The sequence below is a fragment of the Nestor notabilis genome, unplaced genomic scaffold, assembly GCF_000696875.1.
Source record: "Nestor notabilis isolate BGI_N333 unplaced genomic scaffold, ASM69687v1 scaffold12891, whole genome shotgun sequence".
NCBI classification, from domain to species: domain Eukaryota; kingdom Metazoa; phylum Chordata; class Aves; order Psittaciformes; family Psittacidae; genus Nestor; species Nestor notabilis.
The window spans coordinates 526-22178 of NW_009914271.1; the positions used below are offsets into that span (position 1 = coordinate 526).

General features: G+C 36.7%; 1 protein-coding gene across 1 annotated transcript in view; it reads left to right on the forward strand.

Annotated features, from left to right (window-relative positions):
• Nucleotides 1-1473: 1473 nt before the first annotated feature.
• Nucleotides 1474-21653, forward strand: part of LOC104412774 (nesprin-1-like) — a gene marked incomplete at both ends in the record, with an annotated part of 37403 nt that continues 17223 nt past the window's right edge. Inside the window, 18 exons of the mRNA XM_010023579.1 lie at nucleotides 1474-1656; nucleotides 3159-3302; nucleotides 3625-3780; nucleotides 4582-4746; nucleotides 5192-5364; nucleotides 6229-6382; nucleotides 6519-6662; nucleotides 7608-7772; nucleotides 8758-9075; nucleotides 10385-10540; nucleotides 11171-11341; nucleotides 11909-12235; nucleotides 13512-13664; nucleotides 14632-14799; nucleotides 15815-15991; nucleotides 16901-17047; nucleotides 19094-19270; nucleotides 20986-21251. Of these exons, the coding sequence (XP_010021881.1) occupies nucleotides 1474-1656; nucleotides 3159-3302; nucleotides 3625-3780; nucleotides 4582-4746; nucleotides 5192-5364; nucleotides 6229-6382; nucleotides 6519-6662; nucleotides 7608-7772; nucleotides 8758-9075; nucleotides 10385-10540; nucleotides 11171-11341; nucleotides 11909-12235; nucleotides 13512-13664; nucleotides 14632-14799; nucleotides 15815-15991; nucleotides 16901-17047; nucleotides 19094-19270; nucleotides 20986-21251 (3344 nt within the window). The remainder of the gene's footprint in view (nucleotides 1657-3158; nucleotides 3303-3624; nucleotides 3781-4581; nucleotides 4747-5191; nucleotides 5365-6228; nucleotides 6383-6518; nucleotides 6663-7607; nucleotides 7773-8757; nucleotides 9076-10384; nucleotides 10541-11170; nucleotides 11342-11908; nucleotides 12236-13511; nucleotides 13665-14631; nucleotides 14800-15814; nucleotides 15992-16900; nucleotides 17048-19093; nucleotides 19271-20985; nucleotides 21252-21653) is intronic.

Consider the following 21653-nt stretch of genomic DNA (forward strand, 5'->3'; position numbering starts at 1 on the left):
TAGTGTAACAGAAGAAATTCATATGAGGGTCTCAGAAAACACAAAATCCCAAATCACATTCTTCTCCTTTTGATACATTTACTTTCCTTTGCTTAAATGTTTCACTTAAAGCATAAACAATACTGTATTAATATATCAAATCTTTGGCTCCCCAAAATGAGAATATATGTTTAGAAAAAATATCAGGGGAAAAAAATCCTAGTAGTTTTTGTTATTGAATGCAAAAATTTTAGCAAGTTGGGCTTTCTTTTTTTTTTTTCTAACATTGGTAAGATTTTTTTGCTTTATCGTTGCAGCCCCTTCATAACATAAGACCTTACTTTGTTCTCCTCCTCCCTGAAAGCTGCTTGTAGTGAAATAAACTCTTTAACATGCAGCAACAGCTTTAGGACTTCTAGACATGTCTTGGTAACCTGTATAAACTTAAAATTTTATTTTTATTAAAAGTTATATGTTCTGTCTGTTAGCACATATAACATCATTAAGTCACAAGGCAATTATATCTTTGATTTTAATATAGCCAGAGCTTGAACCAAGTATCTCAAGGCTAACAGACTCTTTGCATTCTATGCTAAAACCTCTAGTGCAACATAGAATCAGAACCTGAGTTAGTAATTTTTGTATCAAGCCTGTTAATTCTAAATGTGGATGCAACCTTATGAGTATGGGTATGAAACTATTTTTGTATCACATAATCATGATAATAACGTTTTAGAATATTGATATTTTTGAATGCTAAATTTCTTGGAGTTCTAAAAGCTCACAAAGCCTTTTAATAATTATTACAAGTTGCAAGAATATCTGAGTACACTGGAATTTAAAAATCTGGCTGTTTCCTTACATTTCTGTATAGCTCTTGCACATGCATTTTTCCATACACTTCTTGCACACCAGCACTGTGCAAGATTTCTGTGAAGAAAAATACTTTCAAACAGGGAGGGTAAATTAAGGATACAGGGAGATAAATCACACAACTTAGGCATTGCTGAGGGTCTAAGTGTCAGCCCACGCCCCTACAGTGCTCATTGGAAGTCCAGTGTAGCTATTGCCCATGGGCAAGGCTTCAGTCCTGTGTGTGTGCCTCAGAGTGGGTCCTGGTTCCTGCTGTTACCTATGCCAGGATATTAGTTCCCCAAAAAGAAACTGTTGCCACTTTCTGTACCAGGGAGATTGAAAGAAGTATACCCAACTAAATGACCAGTAATGGTCTCATGAAATGCAGAATATACAGGTGGTACTAGATCCTTAATATATACATTATTTAGATGCATGGCACTTCTGGATTAAGTAGCTGTTGTCCCTAAATCCCATAAATATTAATGATATTAAAATGGAGTGTGCCGAAAGATGCGTTAGCATGTTAACGAGCAGAAACAATAAACTCTTTTCCCTGTTAAATTTTCTGGAATCTTGCCATTGACCTTTCCTGGGACCCAAAGTTCACTAATTAGCTTCTTTTGTTACTATTTTTAGGAATTCCTAACAGAAAGTGAGAATGGACAACAAAAACTAAACTTGGTAGCATCCAAAGGAGAGCTGCTGTGCTCTGTTTTAACAAAAGAAAAGGCTGAAGTTATCCAGGACAAATGTGCTACTGCTAAAGAGGATTGGAAAAATTTTATCACCACCCTCCACCAGAAGGAATCTGTCTTGGAGGTATTGAACCAGTAACAGTGGGGAAAGGTTGGATCTTTCCTCTTTGCTTTCTGTTTCAAACAGCATAGTTTAGATTTTGTATATAGCTGTAAGTGTTGATGATGTGACAGAATTAATACATAGCTGTTTTCAAGGTGTCTTATTCTTTGGCTTACATTTTACTTTTATTTACCTATATTTTTATGACCTGATTTCACTTTAAGGGGGGTGTTTCATGGAGAAAGGTGTTGTTCAGAGTAACTGAAGGTAGCAAAGACAGCAGTTGCTGAAATTCACTAACATGAGTCTCATCCAATACACTGGATTATTAAAACACATTTTCTTTTTTGAGGACTGTTGCTGATTGAATAGTCCCTGTACAGTGGGTAAATGTCTCTCTTATTGCAAACTGGTAAAATGCAATGATTTGTTTGAATAACTTTTAAAATAAATCCCAGTGCCTTTCTCTGTTCAGAACTAACAATTCAACCAGCACAGAGGGTGAATATCTTAAAATCATGGTTTGGGGTTTTTTTTAGAGTCTTAGGATTTAACGTCAAAAGGTCTTAGCTAGAATTCCCTGCATAGCAGAGGAGAATGAAAGTTCCTAGGTGTTCTTGTTTCAGACCAATGCTGCCTAGCCAGCTGAGAAAAGGTTTAAGTACATTTAATACATTGTGTAGGAAAGCCTTTCAAAGAAAATTCTCAGGTAGCAGCGGCTTACCTTTCTTCATCTCTAGGGTTGCCATGGGAAGAGGATGTTCTTAGAGGTTAATCTTTTTGAGCCAAGCATTTTTGAGTCTCATAGGCTTAGCTTTTCATTCTGATGTTAAATTTAAGTGATAAGGCTATAACTAAAAAAACAACTAAGTCAGTCTGAGAAAAAAAAGATAACTAGGGCACAGAAACTGTGCTTTTCAAGCTTCTCTTCCATATGAATTATTTCAGAAGCTATTTTTTTTCAATCATGCAGATTAAGCATGATTAAAGCCTACAGAAAAATATGCAGGCACTGAAGGAATGCCTACATGTGCCTTTATGCATGCATGTTTATAACTAAAATTTTAAACTAAAAAAGAATATAATCAGAAATGATCTCCAGGATTGGGTTGAACTTAGTCATGCATCACCTAGGAATAGTGGCAGCCAGTATGAATGACTGCAGGCAGATGTTAGGTAACTCATATCCCAAATTAGCCTTTCTTCAGACTGCTTTAACTGTGTGAGATAGGTTTACATTGAGTCAAAGCTTATAAGATCTCTAAAGCTTTCAGTTCAGAGGAAATTTATTTCAGCCTCTCCTCAGCATTTTTGCCTCTATTTTGCCTCTTGATGCGGTGCTCTCTCTGACTTTTCTTTCAGTGTCTGTTTGTGGGATGGGAAGGAGCAGAGCTAGTGTTTATTTGAAGAATTGTGTAGTATTTGGCTGCAACTGTATATCCTTTTTGTGTGCTGTAATGTTGTGCATTACAGTTATACCCAGTGCAATGGGACTGTTGATAGAATTGTGCATGTCTTCCCAGAACTTAAAAATCCAGATGAAGGACTTTGAAGCAACTGCTGAGCCCCTGCAGGAGTGGCTGACCACAACTGAGAAGATGGTACAAGGAAGTAGCAGTCGGCTCCATGATCTTCCTTCTAAGAGGAGAGAACAGCAAAAGTTGCAGGTCATTTCTTATAAGTCCTTTTAACACAGCCAGACTTTCCTGTCGCATCCTCCTGGCCTCATTGATTCCTTACAAAAGCTTGATCATTCTAGCATCCTGACCTCTAAATGAGATGAGAACTGGTTTCAAGGATTGCTGTTGATGATCCTGTTCCACATCTCCATATTTCTTATGACATGCTGCTTCATTGCTGTAGCCATATGGTGTGCCTTTCTCAGCAAGCTTGCCATATGTCACTTCTATTTTTCATGGGGCCTTCATGTTTCTCTATTTCCTGCTTTCTTGCACCCACTCTTAATATTAACGTGCTTGTGCTTTACAGTCTGTCCTTGAGGAAATAAGCTGCCACGAGCATCAGCTCAACAGGCTAAAAGAGAAAGCTCAGCAGCTGTGGGAAGAGCAAGCTGTCAGCAAAAGCTTTATGCGCAGAGTGTCTCAGTTGTCTTCTCAATATCTTACTCTAAGCAATCTGACAAAGGTAATGCACCCAAGTGTATGTGCTTTCGAGCAGCTCATTTGATGTATGTGGGGAAAAAGAAAGACTGAAATGTGAAACACGGCAGCTGTCTTGCTTGTCTGCTCTGTGGTATGTCTAAGCTATCTTGCCTTTACACTAGCTAAAGAGTAAGAAGTAATGACCTGGATAATTCCATGGACTGTCAACAAAATGGAATTATAACTTTTTTTTTTTTGCTTGTTTTTAAATGTGCTTTGATTAAAAAGTAAACCCCACCTCATAAAATAATCAGGCTTGATTTTGATTATTTCAAGCATTGAAGACATTTTAGTGGCACCTGAAACAAATATTTTTCAAGATTTGTGGGAGTGGAGTGGTTTTTCGGTTTTGTGTTGTATTGTTGGGGGGTTCAGAAGAACAGTTATACCAGTGGAAGTCATTGAGGAAAACAGAAAAGTTATCTTCAGTTGCCACTCTTACATGGAATTTAGGTGTGATTTACCAGATGTTTAAGAAAAAGTGAAACCAGAAAACTGTCATGTACTTTGGATGAGAGGAGACAATTAGATGAAGCTTTACACTTAGAAAACAAACAAAAAAAGACATTTCGGTAGTTTTCATTTGTATATTATGTTTGGACAATGTGTGTGTGTATGCATGCAAAATTCATTCCATGCTTAAGTAACTATACTTGTAATTATCACTGTATAAAGAGAATTTCTGAGTATAGTTTATGAAACTTACTCTAAAGTCCGTAAGTAGGCATGGAGAATAAGCAACCCTTTGAATAGCTGTTGGTACTAATTGCTGTATGAATTGCAGGAAAAAGTTTCAAGAATGGATAGGGTGGTAGCAGAGCACCAGCAGTTCTCGCACAGTGTCAAGGACCTTGAGGACTGGGTGGCTGATGCAGTTCACATGCTGGATTCCTACTGCCATCCTACTGCAGACAAGAGTGTTCTGGACAGCCGGATGTTAAAGCTAGAGGTATGGAAACAACAGACTCCAAAACCTGCTCTTTTTAGATATGTTAAGAAGAATGTAAATAGAAAATACGTTGCACTAGTTGTTGCAAAAGCTTTGTCATCACGTTGTTTTCTCTACTAATGAGTCACCGTTTTCTCTATCTAAATGACATTCCCTTTAGAATATCAGCTTTTCCACCCAACAGTACCTTCTCTGATACACTCTAAGTACTTGCACAGGTTCCATGAAAACTTCCCTATCAACTAAGATTATATTATGGCCTAAACCTACCCTTTGAAAGTGTCTTTTTCCTTGTGAAACCCAGCTGTGAGCCCCACTGTCCCTCTTCCAACTGACCATTTGTATGAAGCTGCTAAATTCGATCATCTCATTTTCCAATAAAGCCAGTTAGTATATTCATGCCTGGTTAATGATGAAAGTAAAACAATATCCACTCACTTTTTAGGGACTGCTAGCAGTAAAACAGGAAAAAGAAATCCAAATGAAAATTATTCTAACAAGAGGAGAATCTGTTCTGCAAAATACTTCTCTGGAGGGAGTATCAGTGATTGAACGGCAGTTGCAAACCCTGAAAGACAGCTGGGCTTCTCTTTTGTCTGCTTGTATCCAGTGCAAGAGGTAAAAAGGGTATGCGGTACAGAATGATGCTCAGCAATAAAGTACTGTCAAAATTTTTGGAAAGTTAATTTCCAGAGTTTTATTATTACAAGAGTCAAATTCATATAAAATGACTGCATTTGCCTAACACTGCAGGCCTAGAGGCCATAAGTGGCATATTCATTTGAAGAAGAAAAAGGGGTGGAAACTGTTAACACTTATTGTCAATATAGTCTTAAAAGTGGATGACATGTACATAATCTTGTTGTAAATTTTACTTTGAGTTGCCCTTGATGCCTTGAATTGTTCTCGGAAATGAAACTATCTTGTCACAGACATTAATGCTTGCTCTGTCAAGATCCTGTCTGGTTTTCCACTTGCTAGCATTTCTCAGAAGGTACTGTAATTATAGTGTCCAATAATGATACTCAAAGTAGTAGAATAAAGAAATATAAGGGGAAAATGAGCCTTCTTTGGTAGGGTTTCACTAATGCAAATATTTCAATTTAAAACAAGAAAGGTAACTAAACATTGGAATACAGCAACTTTTGAATGTATGCAAAGGGACAGAAAATTTCTGAATGTGGATCTTAGGCTTTCAGCTGTATTTTATTTACTAAAGCAAGAATATGTCATCTATCTACATAACTACAGACCTCCAAGTCTGTACTATTCCAAGTTTGGAAAACTTAATTTCTCTTTATCAGCTGAACAGTGCTCCTAATTAAAATCTATAGGGCTTTAAACAGCTCTGTGTCAGGCTGCGTAGCTTGTTAGATATCTTTCTTATAAATATAGTCTAGAATAACTGTATATGACTATACCTCACTGCTTGTATAGCATGAGAACATACACTATAATGACACGTGTATTTTTACATTACAGTCAACTGGAAGGAGCTCTTTCCAAATGGACAAGTTACCAGGATGATGTTCGTCAGTTTTCCAGCTGGATGGATAAAGTAGAAGCAAGTATGAACGCTTCTGAAATGCAATATGCTGAACTGAGGGAAAAAACAGCTGCCCTCAGCAAAGCAAAGGTGTGTTTGCTTTACAACAAACCAGCAACAAGCCGTTATAAGCAACAAAAAAAGACAGAATAACTGCAAGACTTATTTGTGATCTTGTTTTAATTCTGCCCTTTCATAAATGTATTATTCTCTTTCTTTTTTGCAGCTACTCAATGAAGAAGTGTTGAGTCACAGCAGCCTGTTGGAGACGATTGAAGTGAAAGGAAGTGGGATGGCTGAGCATTATGTCACTCAGCTTGAACTCCAGGACCTTCAGGAGCGGTATAAGTTCCTCAAAGACAGAACAAGGGTACAGTTTTTCTTGATAGCACTCACTCCTGTTTGGTTAGCAACAAGGAAAAAGAGAAAGTCTTTTTACTGATCATTGATTTTACAGATTAATGAGGAGCAGAAGTTTCAGGGCAGCTGTAACTTAATGTAAGAGAAAGTTATTAGGGTGATTTATCAATCTGTACCACTAAGCTTCAGATCTCTTCAGAAAGGTTCTAAAAATCTGAATCTGAGAAAATCTTCAGGTGAATAGTCTGAGGAATTTCATGTCAAGAGATAAGGGCATAAACAGATAAAGATGTAAAATATAGGGTAAAGAAGAAATAATAAAAGAACTGGTGATACTTAAAGGTATTTAAAAGTAGGTGATTATCTTCAGTTAGCCCAAATTCTTCTATAATTATTAAATAATGCCTAATATATGCTCAGAGAGGCAATGCTTTAGTGCTGGGTTGTGAAATTATTGTAGCTTGCTTATCCATATACACAGAACGCTTCCAGCTGTTTCTCACTGTGCTCTGTAGGAACTGCTTGCAAAGGATTTGGGTACTCTTCAAACCTAAAGATGTTAGATACTTTTAATAGAATATTGTTATTCCATTGGAAAAAAAAATCGTGAATATGCACTAAGCTCACACCCTTATTAATGACTTCAGTAAAGTTAATTTAAATTGGTATAAGAATTGAGGTCATTTGTTATTAGGCACAATGTTGTTTAAAAGTGATCCCATATCAAAACTTCAAATCCAAGAAGTCACAAACTTATGTGAAGAATCTTTCAGGACAAGTATCTGTTTCTCAACATTTACCCTCTTTTTCCCTGTAATTGATTAAACCATTCTCAGAATCCAAGTACTCTTGGTTTTTAGGACAGCTCAACATCAGATACAGACTTTTGCTCTTGATAGAAGTCTGGGTTTTATGTCTTCTTGGTTCGATGATACACTAATATATGTATATACAGGAGGCAGTAACGAAAGCTGAAGGCCTGCTTAACTTACATCAAGCATACCAAAGAAATCTGAAGGTCTTTGAAGTATGGCTGGAGAAGGAACAGGAAAAACTTGACCATTTATCACATCTTGATGGTGATGTCCAGAAACAGGAGGCAACACTCCGAGGCTTACAGGTACATAACATCTGACAGTCTAAGTAAAACCATAATTCTACTTGTGTAATAATGCAATAAAATTAATTTCCAGAGAAAAATTACATCTCTGTTGTCTCCAGAACAGCTTAGAATCACATTATATATGAAGTATATATATATATATATACACTCTGTGTGTGTGTGTGTGTGTGTGTGTATATATATATATATACATACACACTCTGCTGCTCAAAAGTGGTTCCAGTAAAGTCAATGGAAACATTGTCACTCAAGTCCAGAAAGAAGTGTCAGGCCTTGAATAAAATCTTCAGGCATACTAATCCTTTCTTGCAAGTACTGAATTTGGTTTAGATGTTGGTCTACCTCTTCTTTTCCCTGTGTTTCATAAAAAGTCAAAATTATTCTTTTCATTGGATTTTCATCTTTTATTGCTTACAGTGCAATGCATCTACTTTCAGGCAGTTCCAGTCATGTAGGCTGGCTCCCATGGTGAGATTTGAAGGTTATTACTGAATCATTTAAGTGACAGTGAAGGGTGAATCTAGTACTTCAGTAGTTTCCAAGTTATGATCTGAAGCTGATACCACACATGTCCAGAAAAGGGTATTGAGAATTCTTTTGGAATGATGTCTCAAACATATGTAAAAATAATAGGTTGGTTTATTTTAAAAGGTTGAAGTCTCACTTTGTTGCTTGTTTTTAAATAGATACAATTTTAGAATCAGTCTTACGGTCTACTTGCCACAGAGCTGAGAAGGCTTGAATGTAAGGCTGTGCTTGAGGATTGCATTCATCTCATGCCGGCACAGGCAGCTAATATTTCAGAACTGATTATAAACTTAGCAGAAATTTAGTAGTATGTGTTCAACCATAGGTAACTAAAGGGAATATCTAGATAATGTGAGGTAACTGCTTTTGTCTTAAGTAGAACCAGGACTTCGTTTACCATGTGTGTATGGAAGCTGTTAATGTAGGGTATGTATTCATAACTCTGCCATTACAGGAGCTGCAGGTCCACTGTGCAGAAGGACAAGCATTATTGAATGCTACTGTCCATGCCAGAGAGGAGGTGATTCCCTGGGGCATTCCTCAGATAGAAGATCGAGCCCTGGAATCCTTACGGCAGGATTGGCAAGTTTATCAACACAGACTTTCTGAAGCAAGAAGCCAATTAAATGCCACTGTGAGCAGACTGAGGTTAATGGAGAAAAAATTTCAGAAGGTTAATGAGTGGCTAACAGACCTGGAGGGGAAAGTTGCTGTCAGGACTGGGAGTCAGTCTGGTAGAGCAACAAAGGAAATGCAGCTTCAACAAATGAAGGTAAAGAATATAGTTAAGGCATTCCTTAAACAAAATACCATGTGAGGTTTCCATACCGGTTCCTGGTTGCACTGTGAAAATGACAGGGAAGCATTGTAATTTATTCTGAGGTAGTGCCTAGAATGATGGATCCGAGAGAGCTTCATGCCTTCTGGGTCCAGGTTCCTCCTATTTTACTGTTATGGGTATGGCTATACCAATGTTGAAATCTCATAGGGAGATCTTGTATTCATATACTATGTGGTATGTGAAGGCACAACTGAGAACAAAGATTAAGTCCTGGAGCAGTGGTTTAACCTGAGCTGGCAACAAAGTACCATGCAGCCACTCACTCATTCCCCCCACTGTAGGATGAGGTGGAGAATCAGAAAAAGGTGAAACCCATGGGTTGAGATAAGAACAGTTTAATAATTGAAATAAAGTAAAATGTAATATAATAATAATGAACAGGGAGATAACAAAAAGAGAGAGAGGAATAAAACCTAAGATAAACAAGTGATGTACAATACAATTGCTCACCACCCACTGACAAATGCCCAGCCCATCCCCCAGCAGTGACCTGTGGCTCCTGGCCGACTCCCCACAGTTTATACACTAAGCATGATATTCTATGATATGGATATCCTTTTGGCTGGTTCAGGTCAGCTGTCCTGGCTGTGCTCCTTCCCAGCTTCTTGGGCCCCTTCTTACTGGCAGAGCATGGGAAGCTAAATAAGTCCTTGACCTGGAGTAAGCACTGATCAACAACTAAAACATCTGTGTATTAGCATCATTATCCTTATACTAAATCCTAAACACAGCTCTGTACCAGCTACCAGGAAGAAAATTATCTCAGCTAAAATCAGGACAATAGGAAAGTGTTAATGTGGTAACAAGAGTAAAATGTGACCAGCTGTATTGTGACGTCTTTGCTGTATAGTAATGTAATAATATCTCATATAATAATTCTCCTTTAGTCATTGCAAGGAGAAGACATAGTTCTGAGTAAATGAAGGAAGCATATTTGAAGAGATTCAAGGTTACGCTTTACAGTCATCTTTAAAACTTCAGTCAAATTCTATAGGAAGTCCAGGTTGCATTTCTATTATTATTATTTTGGGGAGAATATTGAAACTATTGTAATGAAATGAAGTCCATATGATATGATGAAACTTCCAGCATATTCATTATGTTAACCTTCATCAGAATCTGTTTATTTTCCTGTTGTAAATCCATGCTTACAACCATGTGTTTGTTCTCCTTTTCAATGAATTCCTGTTGTGTTTAAGATGTTTGAATCAGTCATATAAACTGGATGTCTTTGTCATAGAAGTGGCATGAAGAAATTACAATCTACAAAGATGATGTGGAGGAAGTTGGGGTATTGGCACAGCAAATACTAGAGGAAAGTCTCACTTCAAGCAGAATGGGAAGCCAGGCTACACAGCTTACATCACGCTATCAAACTCTTCTTCTTCATGTCTTGGTAAGTAATGAAAATTAATTCATTGTAATATCATAAATTGACAGTTAAGCAAATATAAACAGACTTTCTTAATTAGACTTTATCAGAGTTTATTCATTACTGTGGACTTAATTAAATATTCATATATATATTCATATGTACACACACATATATGAACTAAATGTATTAGATAATGATAATAGGGATAATGATCTTTCAAAATATTCAGTATTAATCCGATGTTGTTACTATCTTTTTTAGCAGTCTCAGGGCAGAAATTCAGAATTCAGTATGTTTGAATGCTAAGCGACCTATAGAGAAATGTTTTCATAGGTAAGGGAAAATTTGAATTTATAAGGAACAGTCTTCAGGTCACTTTAAGTAATAAGTGTCTCAAGTCACAATTCAAATTGCAAAATGTAAGTACCTTTTCGTTGCTTAGTATTAATTCAGTTTTAATATCAGTGATTGCTGTATGTACAATCTGACAAGACCCTAGGGAGAATTATCCACTGGAATGAAAGAACTCAAAATCTGTTTAATCTTATCAGATTTTACTAATAAATAATAATTTATTGCTATTTTTAGCCAATGAGCCTTCAATAAACATCTGGGTGTTTCTTGTTTCCTCACCCTTATATTTGTTTGAAGGAGCAAATAAAGTTTCTGGAAGAAGAAATACGCTGTATGGAAGAGTCAGAACTGGCTTTTAGCGCTTATGCAAATTGGTATGGAGCAACTAACAAGAACTTCAGAAATGTGATCACCAAGTTCGACATGGTTGATAAAACAGCAATGGAGAAAAAAGTGCAGAAACTAGAGGTACAGCTTTCTTGAATTAATTTTTATTTCTGTTCACTAGAAAGATTCTATATTTTAACATGCATCTTAACAGCTGCTCAAAATTCTGACTTCAACTTGCCTAGATAACCTAATAGGATAAAGATGACCCAGCATAAAACTTTGTATACTTTGGTTGTTGAGGTTATCAATAGTTCTAAATAATACAATCCTACCCTTCCATAAGGCGTGTTTCCCCTCGCAAGGCATCCTGTCATGTGTATTTTATACCAGCATGCACTGTAACAAAGTGCTTCCTATTTCTCCTCATTGAAATAAATTAGTAATAAAACTCATGTTTCAGAGTTGAAAGAAATCTTTAATCCATTTCAAATCAATTATTAGTGTTCTCCTAAGAGACCTCAGTTTCTGTGTTTATCTTCACAAGCCCAGTGAGGATGTATCTGCTTTTTGTACTGCTTTTTTAGTTTACCACACCTTAACTCCAGGCAATTTTGTAATGAAAAGTCCATTCAATTTTCCTAGTAATTCCTTCTGTGTCCGTATCTAAATGGATACATTTTCTGTTAACTAACACTTCCTTCACAGCTGCTATTGAGTGATATGGACATAGGCCACAGTTTACTGAAATCTGCCCGTGAGAAGGGGGAGCGAGCTATAAAGTACATGGAGGAAAATGAAGTTGACCAGTTAAGAAAAGAAATTGGAGATCATGTGGAACAGCTTGAGGAGCTGGCTGGCTCCATCAGGAAAGAGCACATGACTTCAGAGAAGTGTCTTCAGCTGGCAAAAGAGTTCTCAGACAAGTACAAGGCACAGACTCAGTGGGTCATGGAGTACCAAGCCATGTTACATACTCCCGTGGAGCCAAAGAGCGAACTCTATGAGAAGAAGGCCCAGTTGTCCAAATACAAGGTAAAAAGGGGTTATATCATTGTACTGTCGAATCAGTTTTGACCTAGCAACTCTGATCCAGGTGTCTGTTCAAGTTTCCTCAATAGATGTATGAGATATCTCTGATCTGGATATCCAAATCGGCATCAAAGGGAACCCATGCATGATACCTGTACCTACAAACCTTTGTGATCACCTGTATTTTAAATGTGAATGTCCTAATAAGGCATCCACATCTGAAAATTTGCTGTAACGGAGCAAAATTCTTCTGAGTACACATATGAGTAATTCCATTGATATCAACAGGGCTGACTGTGGTTTAACCAAGGATAGAAGTCAGTTGATCTTTCTTCACTGCAGACATTGTCTGTATTTATGTTGGCTTAATCAGCTTTCTGGTTAAAGCTGGATGTCCTAGCTCAGCTGACATCTAATACAGTCAGCTGCTATGGCCTCCTCTGGGTTTAGTTAGGATTTTAATGAAGTTTTGTGGTGTTTGGTTTTGGGTTTGTTTTTTTTCTAGTCATAAAAATGAGTAAAAAAAAGATTGACACCAAACCCCATTTCTTCTCTTAATGATGTTTTCACGAAATACTCCAGGTTTACAGGTGTTCCATAAGATGTGTACTGAGTCTGGGCGGGATGGAGCTAACTCCTCATAGCAGCCCATTTAGCACTGTAACTTTCTGGCTAAAACAGTACTGCTAACCAATATTTTGGCTGTTGCTGAGCAGTACCTGCACAGCATCAACTGCTAACTGCCTCTTGCTGGTTTCAGTACTCAGAATCGTATGTCATAGCTGTGTACTTGCTTCCTGCATGTTTGGGGAGCTGGTATCTCACTGTCATTTGGTAGATGCTGGCATGTGCCATGCTCTCTGAGACAGTGGCACAGTGACATAACAGATCAGATTGCACAGTCATCTGCACACTGTCTCATTAAGAGCATGGCTTTGTTGATGCTTTCCCACCTATTGGCAGATTTTGTCTCTCTGCACAAGTTTTATTCCTAGCACTCACCCATTCACACATATTAACTCCCTTTTCTTCACCAGCTCCAAATTATCAGCTGTTCTAATAGCCACTCACAAAAAGAGCAATTGCTTTTAAATGCCTGCAAAGTTGCTTTCTGAAGGCACAGTTGAGAAAATGTCCTGTACTGGTAGCAAAATTCTTCTCATCTAAGTAAGGGAGAATATATATAATGATAGAAGGCTGTGCTTCAGATCAAAGAGAAGTTAGTGAAATGGATCTTCAGTTTTCAGTAGATGTATTATAGTTTTCGCTTGCATTGTAGTCTATACAACAGACTGTTCTGTCCCATGAACCTTCAATAAAATCAGTGATTGAAAAGGGAGAAGCACTTTTTGATCTGGTGAATGATGTGACTCTAAAGAACAACATTCAAGACCTTCAGAGCAGTTACCAGGAACTCTGCAGCACAACAAAGGTAAGAAGTCAGGAAGAAAATTCTTCTGTTACTATTTTTAATTGCTTTAAATAGATTTCTTAATACATTTTTCTTGAAGAGGCAGATGCCCTTAACTTCTACCATTTTGTCTTGTTTCTGCTAGGTCTCACACAAACTGTGTTTAGTCTAGTTTAGTTGTTGAATGGAAGTCACTGAAGAAAATTAATTCAGCCAAAGGCATTATTAATTAACATTGATTAAATAGTCCACGTGTATAGTACTCTGAAAGATCTAATACTTCTAAATACGTCCTAAAGCATGATTATTCCTAAAGCTTTTAATAGGTTATACTCCTAACAAGTATAAGCTCTGAAAACCATGTTAGTACTTATGTTTGACCTAAGTACTTTTAATTGCCGGTCTGTCCACCAATAGCAGATGATTTTATTTTTTTCAGTCTTTTTTAATTTACAAACATTCCTCTGTTCTGCATCACAAAATTGAAAACTGTTGCATTAGATGTAATGTTGATGACTTAAACGTAGAGGATCTTATGAAAAATCTCTCTTAAAAAGATATGTACATTCTTAATTTACCTACCACAGTCACAGGCAATATGTACATGCTGTGAGCAGAAGGGACCCAACCATAGCATTTGGCAGGTCATGTGAAGTGTCTCAAAGATCATGTAATAAATGTTTCTAAGTGAACTTATTGTCAAGACAGTGTTCTTTTTTTAAAGCTAAGGAGATCCTCAGTGTTTTCCTCAGTCTTCAAAGTATGTATTTCACCAACACTGCTCACTACTACAGAATAATCCCTTTTATGTCTTCCTTAACAGTCTAATCCTGTGAAAGTCCCTCACAGGAATACAAATGTAGAAGATAACTCTTACATGTTTTTAAGCTCTTGGTACTTTTTGATTTGTGGTGGTGTTTTTATTAAATTTTATTTTTTATTATTGTAATTACATTAATATTTAATTTTTTTTGTTGTGGACCTTCAGGCATACGTTGAAACTTTAGAGGTGAGAGTAAAAGAACATGAGGATTACAACAGTGATTTGCAAGAAGGGGAGAAATGGTTATTACATATGTCCAGCAGGCTGGTCAGCCCTGACCTCATGGAGAGTAACAGTCTTGAAATAATTACTCAGCAGCTAGCTAATCACAAGGTGGGTTTGTTGTTGGGTAAACTTTGTCTGGTGTAATAAATTTTTTCTTCTTTGCTTCTCTGTCTACACTCTAGATCTTAAGTTATTTGTCAGTCACCTGTTTTATTCCTCTTACTGCTAACTGTGTAAGGAAGCATCAGTGTCATTAATGCAGTTAACAAGTCTAGTTTGTTGTTAGCACTTTCTTGGATGAGGCTGCATCTGCACAAGAGTTTTCCTGCACAGTGGCCTGAATTCTGTGTTAGATTTTTGCTGAGATGTCCCAGGAAATAGACCACAAAAAATGTATTTGGTTCATTTTACTTCTAAGGCATTTTTGCTCTGGCACTTTTAAAGGTAAAAAAATATTTTACATTTTTAAAATTCCCTCTGACCCCCATTAGGTTGTAACATTTCCTCAATTGCTTTTATTAAAGGTATTATTATGGTTGCTATTAATTATAATAATTCACTACATTGATAGCTGATGCTTTCTAGAAGATAAAAGAAAGCAAAGTCCAACCCTCCCTACCACTCCCTGAAACTGAGATTGTTGAAATCTTCTAACTCATTGTGATTAGTGATATTCTTCAAGTAACCTCCTTAAATAAAAATGTGGTTGTGCCAAAGTCAATGGAAAGAACTGTCTACAGTGGAGGAGCTTGTGGAATAAGATATGATCCAGCATCAGATTTAGTCCTCCTTACTAGACACCAGAGAAGTTGGTGGAGCCCTGGAGACCATGCAACAAAGGAAGATTAAGGGTAGTCTCGGGGCATGAGCCTATAATGTTTACACATTATGAAATGCTACTGATGTTTCTGTCTCTACATTCTATTTACGTACAGACTTTTGGCAATGATTTTACAAAGAGTATACACACTAATAGTTTAGCAATACAGGTTGTCTGAAAACAAGTCATGTTTAAGAAGAAAAAAAAAAAATCCCAACCAAAAAAGCTTATTTAAAAAGCTGTGGTGCAGAACATGTTTTAAGTTTAAAATATTTCTTCAGAAGTGTTTCATCTATTTCTTAGGCTATCATGGAAGAAATTGCAGGATTTGAAGATCGTTTGAATAACCTTAAGAGTAAAGGTGATTACTTGATCAGTCAATGCACAGAACATCTTCAAGCAAAATTTAAGCAAAACATACAAAGCCACCTTCAGGGGACAAAAGACAGCTATTCTGCGATATGTAGCACAGCCCAAAGAGTAAGTCGTGTTTCAAAAATGTTTTTATGTCATTTAAGAACAATACACATTAGTATTTTTGTAAGTACTTGTTCCTTTAAATGGTGTAAAACTTTCTACTATTTTCATTTAAATTGAGCCTACAGATTACTAACATCATTACTGTGCTACAGCTAAATTCCTTGTGAACTGAATGGTTGCCTTGCAACCAGCAAAACTAGCTCCCTGTCAGTTCTTATCTCAATCTCTCCACACCCTCATTACATGCATGTTATACTAGTTTCAGAGAAGCTGCAGCAAAGACATCAGAACTATTGTGCTTCAAAAACTAGGAAGCAAATTGCACTCTTGGTGTCAGCAGTTTGCATAGGTACATAATGGGTCTTAAGTATGTGCTAGGAAATTCTGTTTGAGTAATACTAGAATATGCAGTTAAGAAGGGCTAGCTGGGTCCTTCTGTTAATCCAATTAGGAGATCAAGCCAGCATAGTCAAAAAAGAAACCAAAACAAAAAAAAACCCAAAAAAATCAAACCAAAACCAAACAAAAACAATGACAAAAAACCCCAAAGCAGAACAAAATACAAATCTCCCAAAAGCATAGTCATGGTGAGCAAGATTTGTAGAGGTAGGTAAAACCTTATACCTAGATAATGGCAAAATGATGAAAAAGAATACAGAAATAAGAGACAGTGCTCTATATTTGCAAATTTTTACTTTCCAGAAGCCATGCTTTATTGTCCATTTCCTCCACAAATTAGCAAGATGCAGTGAGAGCTTAAGGAACTTTCACCCCTTGATAGTTTTATGTACAAGGGCTAAAATAACCACAGTCTTAATAATTCTGGTTTAGCTGCAGTTTTCAAGGTTGGAGAAGAGAGCCAATAACAGTGTGTGAAAATGCAATGATGTTACAAAATGTTTATTTTAGGTGTACCAGAGTTTGGAAAATGAACTCCAGAAACATGTTAATCATCAGGACACCCTACAACAGTGCCAGACGTGGCTGTCTACAGTGCAGTCAGAGTTAAAGCCAACTACCTGGCCACCCTTCAGCTTGGCAGATGCAGTTAAACAGGTAAAAGTTCAGCACTTGAAAATGCTCAGTTATCCTTAATAAGGTGACTTCAGGTAAGAGCTTTATATTAATAGAAATTAGATACCCTCTGACCTTCTTAGAGGGCTGTGTAGCCCACAAGGACCTACCACTGACTCTGCATTAGGTCGTCACTCACACCTCCTTCCTGGGGCTTTAGGAGGTATGTTATTGCCTTGCTTGTCAACACCAATGTAATCATTTTCTTTTGTCATGAGGAAACTTCATAAGGAGACTTGAGCTTCTACAGGCAGTGTGGGATGATAATCAAGTTTTTAAGACTTACTCTTGTCTGTAATTCTGACAGAGCAGCCTTACCTAATAATGTATGTCTATATTTCATCTTTTGGAAATAATAAGCTAAAGTAAAACCACTAAAATGCACGATTGTAATAAAGTAGTATTTCCACAGTCTCAGAGTTTATTTGAGGATTGTCTTCCCTCAGGTAAAACATTTCCGGGCTCTGCAGGAGCAAGCCAATACATACTTGGATCTTCTGTGCTCCATGTGTGATCTGTCAGATGCCACAGTGAAGAGTACAGCAACAGATATTCAACAAACAAAACAAACGGTACAAGATAACCACAACAACCTGCTTTTAATCCTGTTTAGAGCTTTAACTGCCTTGATCTATCCTCTTTTAAAAAGGTTGTATTGGGTAATAGTTTGAAGAAACGTCATTTTACTACCATCTTAAGTATTTCTTTTCAAAATTATTTTCTTTCTTTTTCTGGTTTTATAGTTTTAATATTTTTTTCTAATGTTTTTTTTTTTAATTGAATCCACACAGTGCCATCCAGGTAGTAATACAAAGACACACAACAAAAGTTGCTAAAGGTACTTAGGCAGTATTACAAGATGTTGGTCTAAAGCCACACAAATATCTTTCTGTGGAAGAAAACCTGATCTGAATTATTTGTTTTCATAAAACACAGTTCAGTCTATTCTTCTCTGTATTTTTTTAAAGCTCAGACATACATTACTGTTATTATTTATTCAACACTAGACTGATGTTCATATTAGGATATACTAGTATATTAATTGTAACCATAATAAAAAAATCTCATGGTTCAATTCATAAATCAGAGTGCATCTATTTCAGCATATGAATTTATGAAGTATACCTAAATGTTAAGTTTTAAAGGAGCTTAGTGCTTCATTTTAGAATAAAATTATAAACATAAGTTATTAGAAAAGAAACATTGTGAACGTTGCTGTTGTTGTAAACATGAAAATGTTAGTTTCATATACACACACAACCAAACTTTTGAAACTACTTCTACCAAGACTAAAAATCTAAGATATAGTAACAGTATTCCATACCAGAGAAGCAAATTATACAAATTCAAGTAATCCATAAAAAAATGGCTGTCCAAATACTGAATAATGAAAAATCATCCAAAACATCAGAATAAGATTCTCCTTTTATATATAAAGCAGTGAAACATTTTTATGAAATCACAGACAGTACAGTGCTGAGGTATATTAAGCCTGTTCAGTGTCTAAACCTTAAAGGTGCCCTACTGCTGTATTTGGAGCAAAAGAAGCTGTGTGACTATTGGTTTAAGGTGATTGATGGGCTCAGATCTGGTAAGCATTCTTCTTATTGGCATTTTACAAAAGGCGTATAGGAAGAATAACTGGGCTAAGAAAATTACATGGAAGTGTTTAGTTTAAGCTTTTGTTTGGTCATTGCAAAGGCATGTAGTTTGCAGTCCAGCAATATTCTTGGCATGCAATAGACTAAATTGTGTAACTAATTCAAGGTTTAACAGAAGGCTAAAGGCACTTTGAAATATATTTAGGGTAAATGAGATTTTTTTTTATTCTTTTTTTTCCCCACAACTTGCCTTTGATAGGTCTGATTTTTATGACTTTTGAAGTTGTGGGTAATATTGGCCCCTTAAGAATTTAGAGCAGAAATTTGCTTTAGTACAGCATTGTGCTCAGAGGAGGAATGGTATTCATGCTTCATTCTCCAAAAATAAATGCCTTAAATCATTCCTACTCCATTTCTTTTCTTCTAGATTGAGCAACAGATAATGCATTCACAGTATTTGGCTCAAGGCTGGGAGGAGATCAAACAAATGAAGGCTGAGTTCTGGATATATTTCCAGGATGCAGATCAACAACTACAGAATTTGAAAAGGAGACGGGCAGAGCTGGAGCTAAACATTGCCCAGAATATGGTACTCCAGGTTAAGGTAAGGATGTTTTGGGTTAGGAACAGAACATAAGGAAGAAATTCATCCTGCAGCTGATAAAATTCGTATTATATGCACATACTAACATACAATTGCTAATATGTTCTAAGCAAGAGCAGAGAAGTCAGAGGAAAGAGTGAAAGCAAAACACTAATATTTTTCTGGCTTTGTCTCTTTTTTAGCTGTATACAATTTTCAGCTTACTGGTCTGATTTGCCTTCACTTTTAATAAGCTAATTGCTGATCACAGTGGACCTAAAGATAAGTTCTGCAGCTCATTCTTGCTTAATTCTTTGGTGTCAATACTTCTAAATTATTTAGATTTATTTCAAAATTAATTGAAGAAACTATTCAGTATTTCTGGACTCTGAAAACTACTGGAGAATAGGTATGACAGAAACCCAATTTAATTTACCCTAAATAATGAGACAGTTGCCTTCAGATCTTCACTTACTCATTACAGAAGAGAGAATTTTTTATGGCCATTCTGCATGTATCACAAACATCGGTAAAGTAACAAGAAGAAACAGGAAAACAAATTATTTATTAAATAATGAAATACTTGGGGTTTGCTTGTATTCTTTTTCTGATATGCAAGGAGTTACATGAAGAATAAACAGCACTTCCTTTTCATGTCTGTTCTGCACAAGTGTATGAACAGAGTCATAGCTCTTGAAGACACCTCAGGACAATGTGGACTGAAAGCTGTTACACTAGCTATCATTAGAGTCCAGGAAGAAGCAGAAGTCTCTATCTCTTTGCTATTTCAGTCAGGAACTGTGGATTATTATGAAAGGCCGGCACCTGCTGTACTGTCAGATGTGGCACAGAGTTTATTTTTTGCTTGAATTTGTCCTGGGAAAGGAAGCTGCCTATCTCCATTTGAAGCAATCACAAAGACGAATGAGGCAGAGCTGGGCAGTAGCATCTCCTCCTCACCCCTACCAGCCCTCAGTGTAAAATGCATCATCCCAGCAAAGTTCTGGAGCTGTGCATGGTTGTTTAGTTACAGTTATTGGAACTAGAATTTGGGGAAAAAAAAAAATTTACCCTAGATAGTATTGAAAAATATTTCATTAGTTTTAGTTGTCAGTATATTGTATTTTCTTTTTCTACGGTTGTCTGTGACTTCTTATTCTGTTAAAAATGTGTATGCAGATAGACTTGTACTGGAATTTATTAACTCAAGTAGCAATCATACCTACATTATCACTGGCTTTGTTTCAATAATAACAGTGATAATGGTCGCTATTATAGAAGTAGGAACAATAAAAAGTATGGATGTGGGGGCTCTGTGACTCATGGACTCTGCTTCGTAATGGACTCAAATGGAAAAGGAAGAAAATGAACTGGAAACAGTGCTGGTAAAATGAATTCTTTATGAGACCCAGACTATCTTGCATGTTTTAGCGTACAGTGCTAGTCCAGAAGCCTGGACAGCAAGGTGTGACTTGATCATGATTTCTGCTTATCACTGGCACTTGGCAACTGCTCTGGTTTGCTTTCTTGTCTGTAACCAGCCTGTCCTCACCTGAGAAGATGGGGAGGAAGGTTAGAGGAGGTGAGAAGGCACATCTTCCAATTTATATCTGCACAGCAATTGGCTGGGCAGATAATTAGTCCTTGCACAATTTACTTCCAACTTTTTATTTAAATTCTATCTTATAGTTTTGAGTATCTGTCACCATATTGTTTTTAATTTGTATCTTTTTAAGGAATTCAGTCAGAAGTTGCAGTCAAAGCAGTCAGCTCTTAGTTCTGTGACTGAGAAGATGAACAAACTAACCCAAGGACAAGAATCACCTGAACACAAGGAAATAGGAGAACTGAGCAACCAGTGGCTGGACCTCTGCCTTCAGGCACATAGTTTGCTCGTACAGAGGGAGGAGGATCTGCAGAGGACAGGGGATTACCATGATCGCATGAATGTAGTTGAAGTTTTCTTGGAAAAGCTCACAAAAGAGTGGGACAACCTGGCTAGGTAAAAAAAGAATAGCACTCACAAAGCTGACTTAGTGCATGGATGCTGAAATCCTTTTTTCCATGCTTACTTAAAAGCAAGCCTGCCATATTAATTATAGGATGATTACTTGTACTGAAATAAAGAGAGTTTGAGAAGCCAGATCTTCAGTGTTTGTCTTCAAGGCAAGTACTGATTGATCCCATCTCAGAGTATAGCATTTTCTGATCTTTCAAGAATTTTGACTGTTTTGTTTGAACTCTTTCATTTTTTTTTACTGCATTTCATGTGTGTTTTTCATTGTGATAATCGTGTTTTATCTATTAAGCTGTAATATTAAAGCTTAGTTGCTGCTGCTAATTAGTTGCAGCTGCTTTGTATAGCATAAACACACCAGCTGTGTGTAAAATTGTGAGTCTGCTA